The 20,249-nt window shown below is 41.8% G+C and overlaps 1 protein-coding gene across 1 annotated transcript in view; it reads left to right on the top strand.

Annotated features, from left to right (window-relative positions):
- Positions 1-20,249, top strand: part of LOC129837867 (melanin-concentrating hormone receptor 2-like) — a 35,920-nt gene continuing 15,671 nt past the window's right edge. Inside the window, exons 1-2 of the mRNA XM_055904349.1 lie at positions 1-377; positions 13,124-13,333. Of these exons, the coding sequence (XP_055760324.1) occupies positions 181-377; positions 13,124-13,333 (407 nt within the window). The 5' untranslated portion in view covers positions 1-180. The remainder of the gene's footprint in view (positions 378-13,123; positions 13,334-20,249) is intronic.

Raw genomic sequence — 20,249 nt, forward strand, 5'->3', positions numbered from 1 at the left:
CAAACTGCGTGCGTAATGAGCTCTTGGAGTTTCATTGCAAGTCTTCAGGAGAACGTTAGTTCCCACCGTTGAGCAGTGATGATTGGAAATTCTTCACCACCACCTGACTATGGAACAGCATATTTAGTTCAGTTTCAGTAATTCATCACCAGCTCTTGGACGCGTTTTTGCTTTTCCACCATGGACGGACGTGTATTCTGGAATCGGACCTCGCAAATTCTTCTCAATGAATCTTGTGACAATGAGTGCAATGACCATGATCTGATTTATTATAACTTTGTCCATCTAACAGAGACGACTATTTTGCCTTCTCTCATTGGAATCCTGTGTTCAACGGGGCTAGTAGGAAACATTCTGGTATTGGTGACTATCCTAAGGTATGTATCACTGCATTCCACAGTGCACAAAGTTGAATCAAAGTTGTTTCAACATAATTTGTCAACATATTGTGACGCGGAATTAGTGGATTTGAAAAAAGTTGACCATCTAAATTTCAACTGACGTAAACATAGCAATTAAGTTAAAACTATAACTTAAATTGACAACCTGACAACCTGACTAACGGGTTCATACATCAATCTAATTTCAAGATGATCGTCAGAACTATGTATATGTTGAAATTGCATCAAATTCCATAGAAACATAGGTTTCATCTTATATTGAATGGTTGAAAATTATGTAGAATGTTATACATGTTATGCGACCTTGTTTGAATGTTGATAGTAAAATGGTATGTTTAAATCAATGTAATTGTTTTAACATAGCATCAACCTAGAATAAAGAGGCCTATTGAAATATCATGTGAAGCCATAGTCCAACGATTCCTGCCTGAACAGTGGCTCCTGTTATGAGGGGTAATAAACTTCAGTGAGAACATCTCCCTTAAATGTTAATTGGTTGCGTTCATAGTTCCATGGGTCTACAAATGAATCATTGATATGATGGATTCACATCTCCATCTAAACCATAAAGCAAAGTCAAAGAAACACACGAAAACAAATCAGACTTGAAATGCACCTAAAATAGTTTGATTTAGCCCTATTCTTCAACTTTGCTTGATGACGTGAATCCACCATATTAATAATTTTGTAGACTACATTTTTTGTTTTGTATCAACCAACCATCCTTTATATAAAAATACAATATCCAAAAGTAAAAGTGTATTATTCATATAATGAATTTGGCAGGGCTGAGTTTGGGGAACCTTGGTCTACGCAAATGAGTATGGAAGCTCATCAATATCTAAAATGTTTTGACATGATCGCTCAGCTGAAACGAACCCAGCTAAGCACGGGACATAGAGGCAAGCATCTGGATGACAGACTCATTCTCACTTAACTGCATTACCCCTCCTAACAGTAGGAGTCACTGTTCAGGCAGGAATCGTTGGGATTGTGACTTGACATTTTGTTTCAATTTACCTCATTTAGATTGATAGCATGACGTTGAAACAATAACGTTGATTCAAACGTACCATTTTACTATCAACATTTAACCAAGGTCAAATAAATGTCTGGTCAAATATAAAATAAATATATATAGCAAACAAAATATTATTTACGATTCTACGTGAAAACGTTAAACTAAATGAAATAGTTCTGAAGATTGTTGGAATTAGCTTGACTTAACCGGAACAGGTTGTTACATCAATGTATTTCAATTGAAGCTTTACCCTAATTTCAATGTTTACAACACTGGTTGAAATGAGACGAACAGTACTGGTTGATGACGTTTTTCAAATCCAACGTATTTCCCTCGTTGATTCCACGTCAAAATACGTTAACAAATTACATTCAGTTCAACCAGTGTGTGCCCAGTGGGATATGTCCAGACAACGCCGTCTACATTGATATCACAACAAAGCTAACACTTTTTCTGCCAAAGTTAAGCAGATGGATTTACTAAATGTTATAAATGGTTTAGATGACTAATGAATTTACTTTCTAGAAACATTAAAATGTGTAGTGTCTGTTCGAAAGTAAATATTTAATTCAATAAAAATGTCCCATTGTTAAAATTACCTCATGCTAGATGAGGGGCGGCAGGTAGCCTAGTGGTTGGAGTGTTGGGCCAGTAACCAAAAGTTTGTTAAATCGAATCCCCAGCTGACGAGGTAAAAATCTGTCGTTCTGGCCCTGCACAAGGCAGTTAACCCACTGATCCTAGGCAGTCATTGTAAATAAGAATTTGTTCTTAACGGACTTGCCTAGTTAAATAAAAAAGAATAGTTTGATTTGGATGCCAAACACTTTTCATTACCAATGTACCAGTTGCCTTTTCATTATTTAAGTCAATGCACTCACTGATCTGTTATTGTGCATTGTACACACTCATTACTCATTATACAAAATAGGCCTATGCTCTGTTTAACATGAGGGAGTTAACATAACTGTTGTATGAGATGCAGTTTAATGTGACATTTCGTTTTTACTGAAAATATGCGCTTTGTAAATCCACGTTAAGCACCCTGGACTGTGGAAAGCCATTTTCCTTCAGTTGGCTGATTTTAACAATTTGTTACTCGTAATTCATTGCTATCATTGTGGGCGAATTCATTAAATACTTGTAGTTTTTTTTGAAGACGATCAATTAACTGGGAATGTGGCCTTTCCTTTTGAGAATTTGATCAATGTGAAACTCACTGATCGAGAGGGGGTGAGAGCAAAAGATTGAGAGGAGAAAAAGTGAGGAAGAAATTGAGAGGGGGAAGAGAGGGGGGGGGGGGGTTGGGTGGAGAGGGTTTCAGTCAGTCAATCTAATGTGTGTGTGGATTAAACAAATGGATTAACTGTGCGGATTATGTTAAGGCATATTTTCTCAACCGCTGTGGCTGACCACCCACAGTTCTGCTCAGGGATGGGCAACTCCAGTCCTCGATGGCCTGATTGGTGTCAAACTTTCCCCCCAGCCCTAAAGCTCACACACCTGTATAAACTAAAAATATAAAACATGCAATAGTGTTAATGATTTTACTAAGTTACAGTTCATTAACCCCTATTCTATGACATTCACATGAGAGGGAACAGATATGCATCTGTAGGGCACTTAACCCTTTAAAAAAATACAAGTGGATCAGAAAACCAGTCAGAATCTGGTTGGACCATTTGCCTGATGCAGAGCGACATCTCCTTTGCATAGATGTATTTTTATAGGGTGTAGATCAGCTTTAATATAGCTGATGGATTGTGGCGTCCATCAATGTAATTGTCTGCATGTTGTTGTTGTAAACGTGTACAGTTGAAGTCAGAAGTTTACATACATTTCAACTCACTTTCACAATTCCTGACAATTAATCCTAGTACAAATTCCCTGTCTTGGGTCAGTTAGGATCACCACTTTATTTTAAGAATGTGAAATGTCAGAATAATAGTAGAGTGTGATTTATTTCAGCTTTTATTTCTTTCATCACATTCCCAGTGGGTCAGAAGTTTACATATACTAATTGCGTGTTTGGTAGCATTGCCATTTAAATTGTTTAACTTCGGTCAAACATTTTGTGTAGCATTCCACAAGCTTCCCAAAATAAGTTGGGTGAATTTTGGCCCATTCCTCCCTACAGAGCTGGTGTAACTGAGTCAGGTTTGTAGGCCTCCTTGCTCGCACACGCTTTTTCAGTTCTGCCCACACATTTTCTATGTGATTTAGGTCAGGGCTCTGTTATGGCAACTCCAATACCTTGACTTTGTTGTCCTTTTGCCACAACTTTGTAAGTATGCTTGGGGTTTAACTTCCTGACTGATGTCTTGAGATGTTGCTTCAATATTTCCACATCATTTTCCTGCCTCAGGATGCCATCTATTTTGTGAAGTGCACCAGTCCCTCCTACAGCAAAGCACCCCCACAACATGATGCTGCCACCCCCGTGCTTCACGGTTGGGATGGTGTTCTCAGCTTGCAAGCATCCCCCTTTTTCCTCCAAACATAACGATGGTCATTATGGCCAAACAGTTTTATTTTTGTTTCATCAGACCAGAGGACATTTCTCCAAAAAGTACCAACTTTGTCCCCATGTGCAGTTGCAAACTGTAGTCTGGCTTTTTTATGGCGGTTTTGGAGCAGTGGCTTCTTCCTTGCTGAGCAGCCTTTCAGGTTATGTCGATATAGGACTCGTTTTACTGTGGATATACATACTTTTGTACCGGTTTCCACCACCATCTTCGCAAGGTCCTTTGCTGTTGTTCTGGGATTGATTTGCACTTTTCGCACCAAAGTACATTCATCTCTAGGACACAGAACACGTCTCCTTCCTGAGTGGTATGACGGCTACGTGGTCCTATGGTGTTTATACTTGCGTACTATTGTTTGTACAGATGAACGTGGTACCTTCAGGCGTTTGGAAATTGCTCCCAAGGATGAACCAGACTTGTGGTGCTATAATTTTTTTCCTGAGGTCTTGGCTGATTTCTTTTGATTTTCCCATGATGTCAAGCAAAGAGGCACTGAGTTTGAAGGTAGGCCTTGAAATACAGCCACACCTCCAGTTGACTCAAATCATCTCAATTAGCTCTATCAGAAGCTTCTAAAGCCATGATATCGTTTTCTGGAATTTGCCAAGCTGTTTAAAGGAACAGTCAACTTAGTGTAAGTAAACTTCTGACCCACTGGAATTGTGATAGAGTAAATTTATCTGTCTATAAACAATTGTTGGAAAAATTACTTGTGTCATGCACAAATTAGATGTCCTAACCGACTTGCCAAAACTATACTTAACAAGAAATGTGTGGAGTGGTTGAAAAACAAGTTTTAATGACTCCAACCTAAGTGTATGTAAACTTCTGACTTCATCTGTATATAAAATATATATTTGCCTTTATTATTTTCCCCTAACCCTACCACCCCTCCCCTAATTGGAGTAAACTAATGGACAAAACTTAGGCGTCTACTTCCAGCTTATTCATACTTTTTACAGACACAGTATATTTTACAAGTTATCCTTTGTTTTTAGTCCTGTCCTTCAGCTACCCTCAACTCCTCCCATCCATCTCTGAAGACCCTCCAGCTTTTATTTCTATTTGCCATATATTTTTCCAACTGTGCGGTTACAAAAGTTTTGAACCTTTCTATTCTCATAGTTTCTACATATTGTAAATTAAAGAAACCTTGTTGCTAAGATTGTTATTGATCGATTGACTACGACTTTTTATATCACCCAGCAGTGCTATTTTCAGAACCTGCGACCAAAAAATAAGCTACATATGGAGAGTACGAAACAAATGATCTAATGATTATGTCTCTTTGCAGCAAAATCTGCAGAGCCGGGATGGTTGCGTCACCCATTGATTATCTAGCTAATGTCTAATGGTTGCAACAATGTGTTGAAAAACTGTTTTGAATATCAGTAAATAAACCATGTGCCATGGAAATCTCTTCAACTATTTTCCTATCTTTATGGCGCTGTCCTTTCTTTGGTCCTTAAATGAACCTTTATCAGTTCTTTAATGCAGGGCCGACAGACAAGCTTTTAACTTTCCCTTCCACACCTACCTCTTACATTTTTGCGGTAATTAGTTTAATTTTGAGTAGAGCATACATTTCCATATACGTTTCTTAGCTGCATGTGTGACATAGCACCACCAGTCCTATTTATGATATAATTTATTTTAGGGGGTAGATCAGCTTTAATATTGCAGATTGTAGTTTGTAATCACTTCCAATCGCCCATATATATTTATTTTCTAGCCTCTTGATATTGTTGGATCTGATTTTAATAGCCAACATTTCGATGGCCATAATGAATAGATTTGCTGATAGTGGACAACCTTGTTTTACTCAACAGTTTAATACTTTGAGAAGTAGTCATTTACTATTTTACACCTAGGGTTACTATACATAACTTTAAACCATTGTTTAAGAGATTCTCCAAAATTGAAATATTCCAGGCATTTAAATATAAATTCCACTTGGACTTTAAACTTTTGGTGTCAGCGAAGATGACGTAAGAAAGTAATCAAGATGACTTGCTTGATTGAGCCTCCGCCATGGATATCTCACTCACTAGGTCAGGATATTTAAGCCTCCATAAAGCCACTAGTTCCAATATATCCATGATTTTACCGCTTTTACTTCGCTCTGCGGTCCAACACATCCCAAATCATCTCAATTGGGTTGAGGTCGGGTGATTGTGGAGTACAGGTCATCTGATGCAGCACTCCATCACTCTCCTTCTTGGTCAAATAGCCCTTACACAGCCTGGAGGTGTGTTTTGGGTCATTGTCCCGTTGAAGAACAAATGATAGTCCCACTAAGCGCAAACCAGATGGGGTGGCGTATCGCTGCAGAATGCTGTGGTAGCCATGCTGGTTAAGTTTGCCTTGAATTCTAAATAAATCACAGACTGTCACCAGCAAGCACCCCCACACCACCTCCTCCATGCTTTACGGTGGGAACCACAAATGCGTAGATCAGTAGTTCACTTACTCGGCATCGCACAAAGACAGTGGTTGGAAACAGATTCCCACCAGAAATGTCCATTGCTCGTGTTTCTTGGCCCAAGCAGGTCTCTTCTTATTGGTGTCCTTTGTTATGGTTTCTTTGCAGCAATTCGACCATGAAGGCCAGATTCACGCAGTCTCCTCTGAACAGTTGACGTTGAGATGGGTCTGTTACTTGAACTTTTTTGGGCTGCAATTAGAGGTGTAATCTAACCCTGCTCTCACTCGAAACCCTATCCAGGGCCCGCTCAATCAAGAAGCAAGCCCACAGGCTTTGACTATAGACTCAGATACAAATGTCGCGATGCACAAGGTAAACCACATCACAATAGCCAATTCTACACAAACGCCAATAAGTCGATCTGTTTTCACCATGAACACAAATGACATCACGTTGTTGAGCAAACACTACACTTTGAAAATCGCTACCTGGAAACGGTTCTGGAGGACTGCTTAACCCATAAGCTAAATGAGTCTGGCTCGACAATATCGCTCGTATCTCAATCTTTGTTAAATGATCTCAAAAGGACTGTGAACCCAGCTAACCGTCAGTCAAAAACAGAACGATGCAAAACTAACCTTCGAGGTTTCACTCGGACTACCTCGCCTCGCACAATGTTACTCATGCTGAAACTACACTTCCAAAACATATAGCTTGTTCACCCTGTGTATGTTACCAGACTCGAAACGGAACACCTGCTACTCGGAGCAGACTTGATGGATCGTTTGGTCCCACTGATGGATTGGAGGGGGGAAAAATGGTGGTCACAAGTAACCATGCCATCTCTACTGACTACGCCGTCTTCTCTTAACGCTGGCTACAACACAGTCATCTTGGGAAAAAGAGGTCACGACACCTCTTGGTGCAGAATCTGACTCGGATATTACAATATCTCGTCACATTCAATCAACAAACCTGAGAATATTATTTTCATGATTTCGAGCCAGAACTCTGAGTGAGCAACTTCCCTCAGAGTCATGCAATACTGCAGCTAAGATGAACTTTACTTGTCCTTCAGACACTTCCGCAAGCACCGCGGCCAAAACAAAGCATCAACGTTCAGAGCGGACACTGCTTCCGATGATACATTTTTCGCTTTGAGGGGGACAGAAACCCCGTACAATGAAACTAACGGTATCAGTCCCGCCACTGATCTTGTGACTCTGTGGCGAAATCCTGCACGGAGCCTTCACCGTGCGCTGCCACTTTAAGAGCGCATGAGCAGTAGGAAGAAGGAAATAAAAGAGCTTGTTCAGCTCTTTGGGGAGGAGCTCTTGGGTGGCGCGACATTTTTGGTTGTGTGTGCTATGCTGCAGAGTTTTTTTTGTTTGTCTTCAGCGTATGTGGTTGTACAGTGTTTGGAACAATCCTCGGTGTGATCGCTCGACGACGTGGTTGTTCTCATGTGGGACCGCGACGGTTATGGATCAAATGGATTAGTAGCAACATTGTTGCGAAGCTTTAACCTACAACCCAACACACCATCGGACAGTCAGACCGTACACCTGCAACCTCAAGACCACAGCTAAGATCTCTCTTGTTCCCTTTCTCTCTTTCTCTTCCCGCTATGATCCAGTGCTTTACACTGCAACCGACTATTTTTCTAAATGCATTGAAGTTTCATTGGAGCTGGACTAGTGTGTATATGAACACCACACATTCATACCCTCTGCACTCCTCCCCTGGAAGAGAATACAAACTATTGCAAATCCTCTGTGTGATGACTGGGTTCATTCTTTATTGTATGAAGTTGCTGTTTATTTGCTCTGCCATTATTATTATATGAGGTATGTTTGGTGGGGTTACCAAGAATTGTGGAAGGACTGTGCTGTGATGTGGGGTCTATAGGGTGTGTATTCTTTTTTCTCTCCGCTGGCTATCTGGTCAACAGGCTACACTCTAGGCAGTCTCTTCTGCTGATGTGTGTGGGTCTGGTACTGGTACTCTCGCTGTTCTACTATTTTTCTTTCGGCATGGTTAATACCTGCCTGGCGCCCGAACAAAATCTTCTTTACCCTTCTCTAATTAATACCGCTACAACTCCAACTGGTGAAACACTGTGCGACGTCACCGAAAGATCTCCTTGTCTCAGTTCGCAGGTACTGACACGGTTACCACACACAGACGCTGTGGTGAATGGCAGGCCAAGACAGCCACTGAGCTTTTTGAAGCACAAACACCAGGAGATTTGGTTTAAAGGTTACGGCCAATCTACTAACAAAGCTGCTTTCTGACAACTCGTACAAAGGGCACAAACTTTTTGTTTGTGCCTCGGACACCAACCACTGGTGGGTGGTTCCCGAGACACAAAGGGGGAAATACAAGCCCAGACCCATGATGAGCCTTGTTGAGGCCAGTGGGTGGGGTGCAACACTGTAGGCCACCCGATCAGGAAACAAATCAAGTTGTAAACGTCGCCACGAGAACAGAGGGGAGCGGACAAGCCCCCAAATGGATCGTTTGGTCCCACTGATGGATTGAGGATAACCGTAGAATACATCCGAGATCTCACTCTGGTTGATGACTAGGGTATGATCATTTCTCATTCATACCAATTATGTGCCAGCAAGTCTTTTGCCCAGGCTTTTGACCATTATTTTATCTTTAAAAATATATAATTTGGCAACGATTGTGCACTCGTATCGCTGTCCTCTATCTGAAATTGTGTACACATTCGAGTTTGATTTTGTTGACAGTGTCGCCTAGGTTCTGTAGCGGTTTAAGATGGAGTTCTTTCACTACACTTTTAGGATCTTCACCCTCATTTTCTATGATACCAGTAAGTACTAGATTTTTTTTGCATGGATCTAGTCTTTATTTCAAGTAAGGCTTCTCTCAGAAACATGTTCTCCTTTTTAAGTTCTTTAACAGCCGCTTCAATAGTATTGCCTGTACCTTTTAGCCTATTTGTTTCTTTCTCCAGTGTCACAGATTTTTTTGTCTCATTCCTAGCCTCGCCTTCATATCCTTTACTTACAAGTGAAAATCATAAATCATCTGGGTCTGTCGAGGAATCTCATAGTTTCGCTTGATGTTTGGTTCTCAATTCTTTTCACTGGATCCTCTCTGACATCTTTTGGCCTTGACTGCGTTCGTAATATTTATCAATACATTTCTCTAGCCTTATATGTTTTTTGGGGTTATTATCCAGCTTGAATGTTATTACCCACAAGTAAATAGATCAGTGTAGTGCTACTATTCAGTCAGTTTTAGAGAGATTGAATAGTGCGCTCTCTTCGGTCCTTTCTAGAATTACCAAACAAGAGAATCAAATCAAATTTATTTTATATAGCCCTTCGTACATCAGCTAATATCTCGAAGTGCTGTACAGAAACCCAGCCTAAAACCCCAAACAGCAAGCAATGCAGGTGTAGAAGCACGGTGGGTAGGAAAAACTCCCTAGAAAGGCCAAAACCTAGGAAGAAACCTAGAGAGGAACCAGGCTATGAGGGGTGGCCAGTTTTCTTCTGGCTGTGCCGGGTGGAGATTATAACAGAACATGGCCAAGATGTTCAAATGTTCATAAATGACCAGCATGGTCAAATAATAATAATCACAGAAGTTATCGAGGGTGTAGCAACTCAGCACCTCAGGAGTAAATGTCAGTTGGCTTTTCATAGCCGATCATTAAGAGTATCTCTACCGCTCCTGCGGTCTCTAGAGAGTTGAAAACAGCAGGTCTGGGACAGGTAGCACATCCGGTGGAATGAGGTCAGCTGATACCTCAATGGGTGACATGTCTGGTGAGTATGCAGGCCATGGAAGAACTGGGAAATTTTCAGCTTCAAGAAATTGTGTACAGTTCCTTGCAACATTGGGCCATGCACTATAATGTTGAAACATTAGGTGATGGCGGCGGATGAATGAACGACAATAGGCCTCAGGATCTCATCACGGCATCTCTGTGCATTCAAATTGACGTCGATAAAATGCAATTGTGTTCGTTGTCCTTCGCTTATGCCTGCCCTTTACCGTAACCCCAACGCCAACATGGGGCACTCTGGTCACAACGTTGACATCAGCAAACCACTCCCCCACATGACACCATACATGCCGTCTGCTCGGTACAATTGAAACCAGGATTAATCCGTGAAGAGCACACGTCTGCCATTGGCCATCGAAGGTGAGCGTTGTCCACTGAAGTCTGTTACGATGCCGAACTGCAGTCAGGTCAAGACTCTAGTGAGGACAACAAGCACACAGATTGGCTTCCCTAAGACGGTTTCTGACAGTTTGTGCAGAAATTCTTAATTGTGCAAACTCACAGTTTCATCAGCCATCTGGGTGGCTGGTTTCAGATGATCCCGCAGGTGAAAAAGACAGATGTGGAGGTCCTGGGCTGGCGTGATTACATGTCATCTGCGGTTGTGAGGCCGGTTGGATGTACTGCCAAATTCTCTAAAATTATGTTGATGTTATGCAGCCTGGTCTCAGACTCGGCATAACATAGTATATTTAAATCCAGGACACTCAAATTAGTATGATATGTTACGTTTGGTATGGTTACATAACATAGAGGGTTATAACACGAATGTCTAGCAACCCAAAGGTTGTGAGTTCAAATCTCAATATGGGAAACTTTAATATTTTAGCAACTTTTCACTACTTTCTACCTATCTTGCAAATACTTAGCATGTTAGCTAACCCTTCCCTTAACCTTAACCCTTTTTAGTTAACCCTTCCCCTAACCTTAACCTTACTCCGTAACCCAACCTGTAACCCCTAGCCTACCTAAAATTAGCCATCTAGCTAAAATTAGCAAACTAGCCAGAATTTAACATATACGTTTAGCAAATTCTAAAATATTGTACATTTTGCAAATTTGTAACATATAATCAAAATTGTAATTCGTAACATATCATACGAAATGGGTGATGGATATCCACAAATGAATACATACCATGCGAAACGTAACATATCATACTAAATGGAGTGTCTCGGATATCCGTACAGAATATGAAATTCTCTGAGACCAGGTTGCATTATGGTAGAGAAATTAACTTTCTGGTGGATTGCAGTCAGCGTGCCAATTGCACTCTCCCTCAAAATTTAAAACATCTGTGGCATTGTGGTGTTTGACAAAACTGCACATTTTAGAATGGCCTTTAAATGTCCTCACCTGGATAATGATCATGCTGTTTAATCAGATTATTGATATGCCACACCTGTCAGGTGGATGGATTATCTTTGCAAAAGGAGAAACGCTCACTAAAAGGGAATTAAACACATTTTTGCCCAAAATTTTTGCGAAATAAGCTTTTTGTATGTGTGGAAAATTTCTGGGATATTTTATTTCAGCTCATGAAGCATTGTACCAACACCTTACCTGTTGTGTTTGTAGTTTTGTTCAGTATAACTGCATTCTAAACTGAAGACCACGATTAGTTGATTATTGGAGTCAGGTGTGTTAGCTGGGGCAAAAGTGTGTCACCAATCAGGCCCGCGGGGCCTGGAGTTGCCCTTCCTGGCTTACAGCTACAGAAAGTCAGAGATATGGGACTCAGTGGAGAGTTGACAGTAGTAACATGGAACAATCAAACATTAAAGGCCTTCTCCGGGGGATTTCACTCCACCGTACTGTACGTGTACCACTGCAGCACAAATTGGATGTGTTCTCACTGTATTTTCTCCGTGTTAAATAAAGGTTAAATAAAAGTTGGTGTCAGCAGGTCCTTTAGGTCAGTGTTTCCCAACTCCAGTCCTCGAGTACCCATAACAGTACACATTTCTGTTGTAGCCCCGGACCAGCACACCTGATTTCAAATTGTCAACTAATCACCAAGCCTTCAATGTGTTGAATCAGGTGAGTTTGTCGAGGTCTACAACAAACATGTGTGCTGTTGGGGTTCTCAAGGACTGGAGTTGGGAAACACTGATTAAGGTGGAACAATTCACTTGAAAAGCAATCCTAAAGATCCCATTACCAGGCTGTGTGTACACTGATTGTAGATGTCCTTTCCATTTCCATACAGAGTCTTTGAAGCAAGGCCTTTGATTTTACCAGTCAGTAAAATCAAATGCAGTGCATCATGGGATGTTCCCATGCAGGGAATCAAAGAGTAGAGTGAGGACCTCAGGCCACTTGATAAAACAAGTTGAAAGGTGATGTTCAGGAGCCACTAGAGGACAGATGGCAGAATTATTACTCTTTTGTTAACTTTATTTTAAATCTTGCTCCACTGTGGTTTGTTAACTATAAAATAAAGGTTGTGAAGGAATCATCTCAAAACACAGTCCTACAATGTGACCTTATGCATTATGCAGATTGGAGTTCCTTACTTCAACTTCTTAAGGGCAGCTCTGCATTGAGAACATAAACTAATACAATTAGATATGTTTAGGAAAGAAATGTGATTGCTGGAGTTTAGGCAAGTAATTCCAATTGGTTTGGGTTAGGGGTTGGGCTAAGATTAAGACATTTGATTGGTTAAGTGTACTGTCGGGAAGGGTTGGGTTGGGTTGCGAACAAGCATGCTTGTGTATGAAAATGTGACGCACCACCACCAACCTACCTACCATTCTTTCTGCCCTTTGAGGCAGAACAGCTCTCAAAAAAAATTTGAACAAGCACAGATTGTTGCTTTGTTGTTAGATGTGATAAATATGCAGTAGTTATGCAGTCCACTATTGTTCGTTCCGAATGTGTTTAACACAGAGTACAGAAAGGGTAAAGATGTGCGTTATCTTACAGGACCACAAAGAAGACCGTTCCAGATGTATACATCTGTAACCTGGCCGTGGCTGATGTGGTCCATGTGACGGTCATGCCCTTCCTGATCCACCAGTGGGCGCGGGGGGGGCACTGGGTGTTTGGCAGCACCCTCTGCACCATCATCACCTCACTGGACAACTGCAATCAGGTGGCCTGTGCAGCCGTCATGACCGCTGTCAGCCTGGACAGGTGAGTAATATGATATGGGAGTCAGTTTGCCTTGTGCTGTATTGCCGGTTGGCAATACCCGGTTGACAATAGAGCACAGCTAGGAGACCGGCACATAAAAACACCAAAATTACATTTAAGTAATCCATTTCTGTCCTAAGCCCTGATCTTCACATTTTCATATTTGGAACATGTCCTTGTATGCCATGCACTGAGTATGTAATCAGACACTTCATTAGATTCTGATCATAATTGGGGAGTTGACTTTGCCAAGCTGTTGAAGGTTAAGTGTCTCAGTAGTGGAAAAAAGTGTATAGTCAGGAGCACGTGATGCCGCGGAGCTGAGCCGACGTTGTCAAACCGAGCTCTTCAAAGTTATTCTATTATTACCTAAATAACAACGTTGAAGCAATATCCTAACATCGGCTGATAAATTGTCAAGTACTTACCTTCCCAAAGAGCCATGGACCTGCGACCGAGAGGCAAGAAGGAACGACCAAAACGTCGTTGATTCCCAAGATAACGCTACAGCTATCAAGATTAGCATTAGCCCTCATAACTCAAACGACAGTTCCAGACTGTTGCTCTCGGCCTCTTGCGAGCCTGCCGACATGCTGGCTACTCTCCTCCGGGAAATTCAGGATGGTAACAAAGGTCTTTCTATGAAAATCGATAAGAAAACGGCTGAACTCCATTCTTCAATTGACGACCTGAAATCCTCACTGAATGATCTCCTTTTGAGAACGACTGAGGCTGAGTTGCGCATTAGCACAGTTGAAGACACCATCGCTCGACATAGCCAGGTCTTGATACAACTGCAAAAGGACAATGCCTACCTCAAAAACAAGGTAGATCAGATGGAGAGCCAGAGCAGGCGTAGTAATATCCGTGTGGTGGGATTGAAAGAGGACAGCGAGGGTCGTGACCCGGTCCGTTTCTTCACTCAATGGATCCCGGATGTCCTAGGCATAATCAACTTCACCAAGCCACTAGAAATTGAACGCGCCCACAGAACATCAGCGCCGAAACCCAGGCCAGATGAGCCCCCACGGGCCGTCCTGATCAGGTTCCTCCGTTTCCAAGACAGAGAGAAGGTACTGCAACTCGCAAGAGCCAAAGGGGACATCACCATTGATGGCAAGAGGGTCAGCCTTTTCCCGGATATGAGCGCGGATCTCGCAAGACGTCGCAAGCAGTTCAGACCTGCCGCCAAAGCACTGAAGGAGAAGAACATCACCGGCTACCTCATCCACCCTGCGCGGATGAAAGTTCAGTACAAAGGCCGAAGCCATCTCTTCAACACACCGGGAGAAGTGTACACTTTTCTCAAAGAACTGAGCAACGTCTGAGCCAGGACGGTCTCTTTGGGGGATAAGATGCAGTTTGTGTGTTTTCTCTTATCCGGACTGAACCGCTGATATCCTCCGGTCGCTATAATTGACTTGTACATTTTCAACTAACCGTATCTTTCTGGGGTGAGTCTATTACATTTACAGGAGAGTATATTTTGGTTTAGTCCATATCACTGGGCGAAGCAAATAAGTGGGTTTAGGCCCACTGCTTTCCCCCTCATTTATGTTAATCTTTCGAAAAGAGACTCAAGCAGCCCTTACCGTGGGCAGTAAATATTCAGCCATAAATGTCTATTCACAACGTTTGTTTTCAATTTAGAGAGCTCGCAGGTTTTAGTTTACGCCAAGGTTTAGCTAGTAAGAGCAAGATGGAAAGCGAGCAGCAACGTATCTCTACAAGTGTATTCATGTTTGATTGTTGGGATTGTGGTTTAAGTCTAACAATCGGGGTGGGTGGGATTCTTTATTTTTTTCCCCTTTTTTCTATGTTTATTGTTTCCTTCCTAAAGAGACACATAGGTCACTTCTGTGTTCAAACCAAAGTTGAAACATTTCCTAACTATCTACATATGATAGATTTCCATTCAGTTACATATTTGAAACCCAACTATGCTTAATCCACTAAAATATGTCACATTCAACGTAAAAGGTCTTAACAGCCCGATTTAAAAGGAAGAGAGTCTATACATACCTTAAGAAATTAAAGGCTGACATTGTATTTTTACAAAAAACACATCTTACAGCCAGTGAACACAAGAAATTGAAGAGGGAATGGGTAGGACAAGTTTTTGCGTCCTCTTTTAACTCCAAAGCAAGAGGAACTGCAATTTTGATAAGTAGACACATCCCCTTCTGCGTCAACAACACCATCTCTGATCCCTCTGGCAGGTTTGTTTTGGTGCAGGGGCATATGTTTTCAGAGTCTTGGACCCTATTGAATATCTATGCTCCTAACTTCGATGACCATATGTTTATTCAGAAAGTCTTCCTTCAGGTTGCTCAAGCACCACCAGGATGGTTACTGGTTGGAGGAGATTTAAATTTTTGTTTAGATACAGTTCTTGATAGGTCCTCTGATAAACCCTGACTTCTTACCAAAGCCAGCAAGCTCACCATGTCATTCATGAAAAATTTCAATTTACTAGACATCTGGAGACAGTTGCACCCACAGGATAGGGACTACTCTTTTTATTCACACCCACACAAGATACACACACGCATAGATAACTTTTTACTATCGACACAACTGTTTCATAGAGTGTTAGATGTCGAGTATCTCCCCAGATTGCTTAGTAACCATTCTCCCCTGGTATTATCAATCTCCATTCCTACCAAGGTAAATGGAGCATATAGATGGAGACTAAATTCTACACTCCTAAAGCAACCTGAATTTTGTGCATTCATCAAAGAGCAGATCAATATTTTCACTTTGACAAACAAACCCTCCGCTCCTGACAGTTTCATTCTTTGGGACACATTGAAGGCCTATCTGAGGGGACAGATAATTTCCTATACTAAAGGATTGAAGAGAACACGGTGCGGAACTGAGTGCCCTTGAATCTGAAATCTCAGAGATAGAGAGAACCTACCAAAGAGGCCCGACTAAAGATCTATACAGGCTTTTGGTAAATAAAAAACTGAAATATAATATTCTGAACACATATCAAGCTGAGAGGGCCATCACTAAATCAAAACAGCGTTATTACGAGCTTGGAGAGAAAGCTCACAAAGTATTGGCATGGCAACTGAAAGCAGAGGAAAGTAAGAGGACAATTAATGCTATAGAAACTCTTACTAATGAGATATCTTTCGACCCTACTGAAATTAATAATACTTTTAAGAAATACTATGAAGACACCTACACTTCCCAATCAAGCGATGATCTATCAGAGATCGACTCCTTTCTCTCCTCTCTCAACCTCACATGCCTGTCAGGGGAAGACAGCGAGCGCCTGAGTGAACACTTCTCAGTTCCTGAATTGTTGGAGGCCATTAAATCCTTACCTTGTAATAAATCTCCTGGGGAGGATGGCTTCCCTCCAGAGTTCTATAAAGCATTTAGGGAGCTGTTGGTCCTCTACCTTATGGAGGTACTCAAAAAAGCCAGGGAAGACAACTGCTTTCCAGAGTCTTTCTCTCAAGCAGGGATTACTGTAATCCACAAGAAAGGGAAAAATCCACTAAAGTGCGCCTCATATAGACCAATCTCTCTCCTTAACACAGATTGTAAACTGGTCACCAAGATGCTATCTAAGAGACTGGAGTCATGTCTTCCCCTGTTGGTCAATCCAGATCAGACTGGCTTCATAATTAATAGATTGTCCTCCAATAATCTCAGAAGGTTCTTTGATATAATTCACCTTGCTAACAAAAACAAAATACCTAGTGTCGCAGTCTCCCTCGACGCTGAAAAGGCCTTTGATAGGGTTGAATGGCCATACCTCTTTCTCGTCTCGGAAAAGTTTGGTTTAGGTACTGTGTTTGTAAATTTGATAAAATCACTCTACAAATCTCCTAAAGCTAGGATTGCTACCAATGGGATTACTTCCTCCTCTTTCCCTCTCTATAGTGGGAACAGACAAGGCTGCCCAATTAGCCCCCACCTCTTTGCCCTCGCCATCGAACCGTTGGCTGAGGCTATTAGAACGTGCCCTGACATACATGGCTTTGAGGTGGGCCCCCATACCCATAAATTATCACTCTTTGCGGACGACCTTATCTTATTTCTAACAAACCCAGAACACTCCCTCTCTCACTTGCAGATCCTACTACAGTGTTATAGTTCTTTCTCTGGATATAAGGTCAATTTTGATAAAAGCGAAATCTTACCGTTGTCTGTCTTTGACCATCATACCATCAAGCACAAGTTTCCTTTTAGATGGTCGCCTATGGGATTCACATATTTGGGCATAATGGTGGATGGTAACCTGAACAACCTCTATAAACTCAATCTGGCCAGTTTGTTGCAGAAGGTGGAGGGTGACCTTTGTAAATGGATGGATTTACCTCTCACTCTACTGGGTAGAATCAATGTAAATAAAATGAATGTCCTGCCCAGATTTCTATATCTGTTTCAATCCCTGTTCCCGCAGCATTCTTTTCCTCTCTCGACAAGATGACCAGACGGTTTATCTGGCACGGCAAAACCCCTAGGGTGGGCCTGGATAAACTGACCCTGGATTACAGTCAAGGGGGCTTAAACCTCCCCAATTTTAGAATGTACTACTGGGCAGCACAGTCTAGGTTTTTGGCTCAGAGGTTTGACAAGGGTCCCTCTCCCTCATGGTTGAACATTGAAAAGCTTGAGGTAATTGATGACACTGGGGCAGAATTGTTTTACAAATGGGACAGAAAATCTATAAAAACCATCACAGACAACCCTTTAATCATACATTCTGTCCTGGCATGGTGCACACTGCATGAGCTGTTCAAACGAGGGGGATTCCTTTCCCCTAAAACCCCTTAGTATAGTAACTTTAGACCATGGTCTGATAAGGGGATCACTCTTCTGGAACATTGTTACGAGGAGGGAGTTCTTATGTCTTTTGATCAGCTGAAACAGAAATACCACTTGCCTAACAGGGACTTCTTTAGCTACCTACAACTACGAAACTTTATTAGGGTGTCTCTCAAGGGACAATGGAACCTACCTAAGATGTCACCTATTGAACAACTCTGCCACGCAGACCAACCACTGTTCAAGACCATTTCCCGTGTTTACGATGCTCTTATGTCAGGACTAACACTGCCTGGGCTAGATAAACCCCGACTTAGATGGGAAAAAGATCTGGGTATTGATCTTGATGAGGGTCTATGGAGTGACCTATGCAGGGATGGTGTTACATCCACATTGAACTCCAGATACAGACTGATCCAGTTTAATTTCCTCCATCAGCTCTATATCACCCCATCTAGACTGCACAAGTTCAACCCTGATATCTCCTCCCTATGTTTTAGATGTGGCTCAGATGAAGGAACATTCCTCCATTCCACTTGGTAGTGTTCAAAACTACACGGTTTCTGGCAGGGGGTATGCGATACCATATCCTCAATTCATGGGGTTGTATTCCCTTTAGACCCGGAGGTCTGTCTACTGGGCAACTTTACTAACACCAATCTTAGGCAAAGCAATACTATAAAGCTAACAGAAATATTGCTAGCGATTGCCAAGAAATGTATCGCCTTGAAATGGAAATTGGATTCCCCCCTGCCAGTTGCAATGTGGCTTTCAGAAGTTAATAGTTGTATCCCACTGGAGAAAATTACTTACCGCTTGATGAATAAGTTAAATACATTTTACAGAATTTGGCAACCTTTTACTGACTATATGGAGAATCTCCCCCCACATCACATTGAATGAATCTCTATATATTATCCTTATATAATGTTTCACACGTAATGTATAATATGTAGCCTACGACAGGTAGAGCGTTTGATACGATATGATCCAATGTCTCATTATAATTTTTTTTATTGTATGTTTGTATATATAACTATAATTTGTTTTATTTTTTCTTTCTTTGTTACGCTCATCTGTTACTGTCACTTTGTCCTATTGTTGTCTAATATCTTTTCACGTTTGTCTTGAATGTTAATTGGAAAATGCAAAAATAAAAATAAAAAATAAAAAAGTGTATAGTCAGGTCAAATCAAAGTTTATCGGTGGCGTACACGATTTGCAGATGTAATCGCAGGTGCAGTGAAAGGTTTATGTTTCAACAGTGCAGTAATACCTAGTTTAAAATATCCAAAAAGAAAAACATTTCTAAACAAGAAATTAAGAAATCAGAACGAGCAATGTCAGAGTCCAAAATATAAATAAACTCAGCAAAAATAGGCCTTTCTACGGACTCTGAAAAACACCAAAAGAAAGATGCCCAGGGTCTCTGCTCATCTGCGTGAACGTGCCTTAGGCATGCTGCAAGGAGGCATGAGGACTGCAGATGTGGCCAGGGCAATAAATTGCAATGTCCATACATTGAGACAGCGCTACAGGGAGACAGGACGGACAGCTGATCGCCCTCGCAGTGGCAGACCACGTGTAATGTACCTTCACAGGATCGGTACATCCGAACATCACACCTGTGGGACAGGTACTGGATGGAAGCAACAACTGCCCAAGTTACACCAGGAATGCATAATCCCTCCATCAGTGCTCAGACTGTCTGCAATAGGCTGAGAGAGGCTGGACTGAGGGCTTGTAGGCCTGTTGTAAGCCTAGACATCACCGGCAACAACGTTGCCTATGGGCACAAACCCATCGTTGCTGGACCAAACAGGACTGGCAAAAAGTGCTCTTCACTGACGAGTCGCGGTTTTGTCTCACCGGGGGTGATGGTCGGATTCGTGTTTATCATCGAAGGAATGAGCATTACATCGAGGCCTGTACTCTGGCGCGGGATCGATTTGGAGGTGGAGGGTCCGTCATGGTCTGGGGCAGTGTATCACAGCATCATCGGACTGAGCTTTTTGTCATTGCAGGCAATCTCAACGCTGTGCGTTACAGGGAAGACATCCTCCTCCCTCATGTGGTACCCTTCCTGCAGGCTCATCCTGACATGACCCTCCAGCATGACAATGCCACC

The sequence above is a fragment of the Salvelinus fontinalis genome, chromosome 38 (assembly GCF_029448725.1).
Source record: "Salvelinus fontinalis isolate EN_2023a chromosome 38, ASM2944872v1, whole genome shotgun sequence".
Taxonomy (NCBI): Eukaryota; Metazoa; Chordata; class Actinopteri; order Salmoniformes; family Salmonidae; genus Salvelinus; species Salvelinus fontinalis.